At 54.8% G+C, this 1,508-nt stretch overlaps 1 protein-coding gene across 1 annotated transcript in view; it reads right to left on the reverse strand.

Moving 5' to 3' along the window:
• CERS5 (ceramide synthase 5) overlaps nt 1-1,508 on the reverse strand; it is a 14,323-nt gene that overhangs the window by 6,593 nt on the left and 6,222 nt on the right. Inside the window, 2 exon segments of the mRNA XM_029965983.1 lie at nt 102-235; nt 825-953. Of these exon segments, the coding sequence (XP_029821843.1) occupies nt 102-235; nt 825-953 (263 nt within the window).

The following is a 1,508-nucleotide window of genomic DNA, read 5'->3' on the forward strand; positions in this document are numbered from 1 at the left end:
TGGAACCTCCTGCCCCCCAAGCAGCACTTGGGGGGGCCTCTGCAGCTTCAGAGGGACAGGCTGGAATGCTTGGGAGGAGCCTGAAAACAAAAAGGAAGGACTGGGAGAACAAACAGGACCCCACTCACCAGAAAGGGTAAATGCCCAACCGTGTCACGATGAACACGACCCCGAAGAGCATGAAGAAAGCATCACACACCCGCTGGTACTTGGCATAGTTGGCCAGCTTTGCAGCCTAAAAGAGGCAAGGAACACAGGAATATTATTCCCTTTGTGCACCCCTGTAAGTACCAGGCTGGAGAGCTTCAAAAAACTCCCAGTCACATTCGCACGGTTTGGAACAATTAGGGATTATTATAGTGTGTAATTACTATTGTTATTTGTTATTATATAGGATCCTATGGGGAGAGATTATTTACAAGGGCCCTGGGGTGACAGGGCAAGGGGAAATGGCTTCCCATTGACAGAGGGAAGATGGATATTGGGAAGGAATTCCTCCCTGTGAGGGCGGTGAGACCCTGGAATGGATTTCCCAGAGAAGCTGTGGCTGCCCCATCCCTGCAAGTGTCCAGTGCCAGGCTGGACAGGGCTTGGAGCAGCCCAGCCTGGTGGAACTGGATGATCCCTGAGGTTCCTCCCCATCCAAACCACTCCAGAATTCTGTGCTCCTCAGCACTGAGGCAGCCAGGAGGAAAAGCTGGCGGGGCGGGAGCAGCAGCACGGGTTCCAGGGCACATTTAACTCCTTTTATCAGGAATGGGGGGAATGTGGGAACGTCAGCCTGTCCCCCTGGGATCACAGCAGCACTCTGACAGGGAACTCACCTCTAGGAGGAAATCTGAGGCATCGTGGAGACACAGCACCAGGGTCCCAACCCGCACCATGTTGTTCATGTAGGAGAAGGTGATGAGCCCAATCGTGGCCAAGTGATGGACAAACATGATCAGGAAGTCCTGGAAACAGGGAGGGGAAAAAAACCCAAAGATAAAGACCCTTTGGCTGTCGAAAAAAACCCACAAAGGTTTGGGACAGAGCCACCAAAGTGGGGTCACTGCTTCAGCCCGGGCTCTGACTCCACCTCACCACACACCCACCGTCACCACGGAGGATTCCAGAAGGGTCTCTCAGCTCTGGTGCTCCTGCAGGTACAGGGAGCACCCCCCTGGCCCTGTGCCTCTGGAACCCTCTGAAGTGACTGACAGGACACCACATGGCCCCTATTTTTGGCTCCTTTTGGTTTGCTCTTGGCTCCTGGCCCAGATCTCAGCGTTGCTGCTGCTGCCAGTGCTCCAACCCTGCCAGGGGCAGAGCGGGCACAGAGCACCAGATAACCCAGCAGGGAAGGAGGAGGCCTCTCCATCACAAAAAACCTCTCCAGTGCACAATATCCAGGGCTGTTCTCCAGCTCAGCCCCCGGGTACAGCCCTCCCGTGGCCCTGGGCCTCCCCCTGCTGCAGTGGGGAACGTGATGAGCTCGTTAAAATCCAAATTAAACATCATAAACACCG

This window comes from Manacus vitellinus, unplaced genomic scaffold (assembly GCF_001715985.3).
Source record: "Manacus vitellinus isolate BGI_N305 unplaced genomic scaffold, ASM171598v3 scaffold_129_pilon, whole genome shotgun sequence".
Lineage (NCBI taxonomy): Eukaryota > Metazoa > Chordata > Aves > Passeriformes > Pipridae > Manacus > Manacus vitellinus.